This window comes from Chrysochloris asiatica, unplaced genomic scaffold, assembly GCF_000296735.1.
Source record: "Chrysochloris asiatica unplaced genomic scaffold, ChrAsi1.0 scaffold00062, whole genome shotgun sequence".
Classification (NCBI taxonomy): domain Eukaryota; kingdom Metazoa; phylum Chordata; class Mammalia; order Afrosoricida; family Chrysochloridae; genus Chrysochloris; species Chrysochloris asiatica.
The window spans coordinates 1,885,891-1,890,511 of NW_006408580.1; the positions used below are offsets into that span (position 1 = coordinate 1,885,891).

The 4,621-nt window shown below is 44.3% G+C and overlaps 1 protein-coding gene across 2 annotated transcripts in view; it reads left to right on the forward strand.

Moving 5' to 3' along the window:
* SLC9A7 (solute carrier family 9, subfamily A (NHE7, cation proton antiporter 7), member 7) overlaps positions 1 to 3,822 on the forward strand; it is a 218,441-nt gene extending 214,619 nt beyond the window's left edge. The window contains exon 17 of one of the 2 annotated variants that reach the window (XM_006864239.1): positions 3,313 to 3,578. In XM_006864239.1, coding sequence (XP_006864301.1) covers positions 3,313 to 3,564 — 252 coding nt within the window. In that variant the 3' untranslated portion in view covers positions 3,565 to 3,578. Of the gene's footprint in view, positions 1 to 3,312 lie in introns of both variants that reach the window. The other variant, XM_006864238.1, reaches the window with a different exon arrangement.
* Positions 3,823 to 4,621: the final 799 nt, after the last annotated feature.

A 4,621-nucleotide genomic window follows, 5' to 3' on the forward strand; every position in this document is an offset into this window, starting at 1 on the left:
CTTCATTGCTGTTTTTCCCTCACTTCCCCTTATCGGTGTCGAGTGTGGTCACCAATCACAGCGTGTATTCCCATTGAGTCTTAGTCTTGGAAGGGGGTTTTCTCTGAGGGGACCCGACCACTTGCCTTGATGTTTTCTGGAGCCATAAGGTTTTCATGGGCTAATTTTTGGAATTAGACCACCAGGCCTTTATTCCTAGTCTGTTATAGTCTGGAAGCCCCACTGAAACCTGTCCATCGGTGACCCTGCTGGTATTTGAAATATCGGTGGCATAGATTTTTATATCACAGCAACATGCAAGCCACCACAATACGACAAGCTGACAGATGGGAAGTGGATGAATTTGATCTTATTGTCCATTTATGAAAAAGAACTCTGGTTATGTAAAAGGCACAGATTCGCACAACACTCTTGTTTGTAGGTGTTTTCAGGGTTATTTTCACTGCATCTTCATAGAAGCCTTCACTGGAAAGCTACTTATAGAATTATCTAAACCTTTACCTTAACGAAACTCTTGTTGGTCCTATCATCTAGAATTTGAGGGTGTGGATTGGTTTTGTAATCTGCATACAACATTAACACTTTGATTTGGGAATCTCTCCCCATTTGGTCAATCGAGCAGGCCACATCAGAGTTCATTTCCCTTGAGTTTCTGTGTGGTGGTGTGGTGGGACTTGTCCTCCCGTTTGTGGAATTACCCTCAGATGCATTTGTTCTGTATTCCCCTCTCTTTGTGGCTCCAAATCTGGAAACAGAATACATGCCAAGAGTCCCGGCAGAGAGAGATTGACAGAGATGAACAAAAACATCACTTAGCACATTTATGGATGGGAGAAATTAGACAGGCTAAACCAGGGAAGAAGGACCCTTCCCCACCCCCATGGCGTCATTTGTTTTTAAGAAAAGTATGGTAGAGCTGATTTCATTTCAGGACTTTCTGAAAACTCACAGAAAGGAGGAATTTTGGGAGTCTGAAGTGAGTTTTAGAATTGTCCTCTAAATATTTGCCGGAGTCCAGGTTTTTTATTTAATTGTCCATTTGCACCCTGCTTCATTCCAGTGAGGAAATGAGGCAGCAAGAGGATTTGCATGTTTGCATATTAGGTGGAGGCATTGTGTCATCAGTGTGGACTCTGGCGAAGTCAACATAACTGAGAAACAATGCAGCAAACCAACATGTGCTTGTCGCCAGAAGTGCATAGAGATGCGCTGGAAGGAGGGAAAATGAGATAGATTAAATGTATAAATCCTCCCTAGAACAGTGTATTTAACAGGCGCTCACTTAGCAAGTTAAGCACAGTTAAGGAAGGGTGGCAAGAAGAAAACAGTGTTACTGCCCTTTAGTAGTTGATAATCTAGATGGGGTGTCCAGGCACTGACACAGGAGAATCTGGGCCTTGGCTGTCAGGGACTGAGGAGGACCTGTTGTGTCCAAGATGCAAGATTTCAGGTGAACGTTGATGGGCTGAAGGCAAACAGGAGCAAAAAGAGCAGCTTACCTGTAATGTGCTGGAAGCATGTGTTTGCCATTCAAGACATTGGAGTCCCGGTGTGGCGCTGTGGGCGAATGCATCAGACTGCAAAGTCATTTGAACTACAAGGTTGGTGGTTCAAGATCACCAGCTACTCCTTGGAAACCCTATACAGGGTCACTATGGGTCGGAATCAACTTGACGGCACTTAACAACAACTGTGGCTTTGCTAAAGCCTGCCTTGTCTAGCCTTCTCTGTTTTGTAGCAGTACTTAGCACGAGCTAAGTACTTTTCCTGATGTAATTTTTCCACATCCTTTATGTGGGTAAAAACCAGTCTGGAGGCAACATAAATCCTGAATCTGCTTCCCATCAGCTGGATGACCTCAGGCAGATTTCATAGGTTCTCAGAGGAGTTCTGATGTGGCACTGTAGAATAAACACTGAACTGCTAATATCAAGGTCAGTGGTTCAAACCTACCAGCCACTCCTTGGAAACCCTATACAGGGTTGCTATGAGTCAGAACTGACTCAACAGCACTTAACAACAATGTAGCTCAGATGTCCATCTCTGTGATAGAGCGTTGGCCCCCTTCACAAGGAAGAGATAAGAATGAACGAGAGCTTATGTGATGTTCCTGGCCAGCATATAATAAGAACCCATTGCAGTTCATAGAGACCCTCTAGGACAAAGTAGAACTGCCCCCTAGGGTTTCCAGGGCTGTTATCTTTATGGGGAGTGTCTAAGGCCCCAGACTTAATCTTTTGCTTCCTGCACTAGGGGTTTCTGGTCTCCAAATGGAGGTATGAATTTTAATCCCACTTCCAACACAGTTTTGATGCCCTGGTGGCACAGTGGCTAAAGCACTTGGCTGTTAACCAAAAGGTCAACCAATGAGTCAAACCCACCAGCTACTCCATGGGAGAAAGATGTAGCAAGTCTGCTTCCATAAACACCTGTAGCCTTGGAAACGCTTATGGGAAAGTACGACTCAGGCCTGTACCTGTGAGTTGGCATCAACTGGATAGCAGTAGGTTTGGCTTTTTTGATTAATCTTTATGGAATCAGACGGACACATAGTTCTCCCAGAGTGACTGGTGGCCTTGAACTTCTTGCCTTTTGGTTAGCAGCTAAGTGCTTAATCACTCTGGTATCAGTGCTCCTTCAAGCTCCTTCAGGCTTTATTGAATGTAGATGATCAATAAAATTTACTCTGTATCCTTGTTCTTCCCTATAGTTGGCTTTTTCTACCTGAGGACTTAGAGGGGAGGACGTCCTATCAGGGTTTTGTTCTGTGGGAACAAGAGAGGGAAAATAGGGAAGAATTCTTAATTTTGGTTTGTCCTACCTTAGCTGCCAACTAGGACAAAGAGTAAGTAGTTCAAATGTAAATAAGATGAGTTTGTTGTTGTTAAGTGCTGTTGAGTCCCTGGCTCTGACTCATAGGGACCCTGTGTAGGGTTTCTGAGGAGCAGCTGGTGAGTTTAGGATCGTTGTTTATGTAGTGTGTGAGGCCCACCCAGAAAAGAGAATGTCACCTTATACTTTCATTCTTTTTTTTGGTCTTAGATGCAGAAAAACCAGGCTGGTCTTCCAGTATTCCTTATAGTCTCTAAATCAAAGCTGACACACATTTGAAATCAGAGCTGCTTTCTGTTATTCTAACTCCTGGTTCAGGCAACAATGGCTTACCCTGAATAGCACCCTAGTTTATACCCAAGTTTCACCCTAGAGGCTCAAGGCAGCAAGGATTGCAAGCTCCAGTTTTCACATGAGTTGGGGTGGCCCCAGCCCTAGAAGATAGCAGTCTCCCATTTATTTGTTGCTTGCCCTTTTCAGAACCAAGAGCCGCTGCGAGAGGAAGACTCCGATTTCATCCTGACAGAGGGTGACCTCACCCTGACCTATGGGGACAGCACAGTGACTGCTAATGGCTCCTCAGGCTCCCACACAGCCTCCACAAGCCTTGAGGGCGGCCGGAGAACAAAGAGTAGCTCTGAGGAAATGCTGGAACGAGACCTGGGAATGGAGGACCAGAATGTTTCAAGCCGGGGCACGCGCCTGGTGTTTCCTCTGGAGGATAATGCATGACTTTTCCCCCAGGCCTTGAAAGTGATGGGGTAGGCCCACTGGTGGGTTGGGGATGGCCACAGGCCCCAGTGTTATTTGAGGTGGGGTATTGACAGAACTGAACTAATGCTTCTATTTTATTGGGGTCTGAAGGTATCTTAACACTTAAAATTAAACCCAAGATGCAAATGGCGGGGCTAAAGCGTTTCTAAATCAAGACAAATGCAGACCTATTCCCACTTTTTCACATAGTAGTACGCTATTTCAGAGTTAAACAAAAAATAGCATGCTGTAGCGGTCTCTTCATTCATTCACCTGCAGTATCTGAACGAGGTGAGGCAGGTGTTGGGGATTTCTCCCACGAGAGGCTTCATATTTTTCACAGCAGTGTCAGGCTAGCTTGGACTCTGAGAGAAGTTAGGGGAGAACAGTCTAGAAGAAAGCTCACAAAGGAAGACAACTGAGGTTGGGCCTCCAAAGATTATGGGATTCTGTTGTTAAATGGGACTGGAAACAATCTATGGAGGTTCTGGAGGCAAGGCTTGCGGGACTTCCTTCACCCTCATATTAGGATTCCTGACTTTCATGCTACCTGTGTTCTCTTTAGGGAGAAGACTAGAAAATATATCCATGAACATTTCAGCATGGGAGAAATATAGTTCCTTCTCTGGAAAGCTCCAGAAAGAAGTAGTTACTTTGAAACCAAAGGCAAAAGTATTACACTGTTGATTTTGTTTTTATTATTATTAATTTGAGGACAGGAAGTATTTGGAAACTGCTGATAATGCTGCAAAAAGAATTCAGTTCTTCAGGACCACCATATAAGTCTGATGCCTGAACTTTGCCCCAAGAGTATGACCAGGAAATGGTTTAGTAGGGTTGATATCTCTACAGTGGACTGGGTGTTTTAAGGAAGGAAAGGCAACAAGAAACTTGAGAAGCAAAAGGCTTGTATTTACAGGAGAAAAATAATCTCACTGGAAAAAAACCAACAACAGAAAATTGTAACTGCAAAGAGAATGCAGGGTAGTATTCTGAAGACTGGGTAGAATTCCAAACTCTGTGCTGATGAATGAGA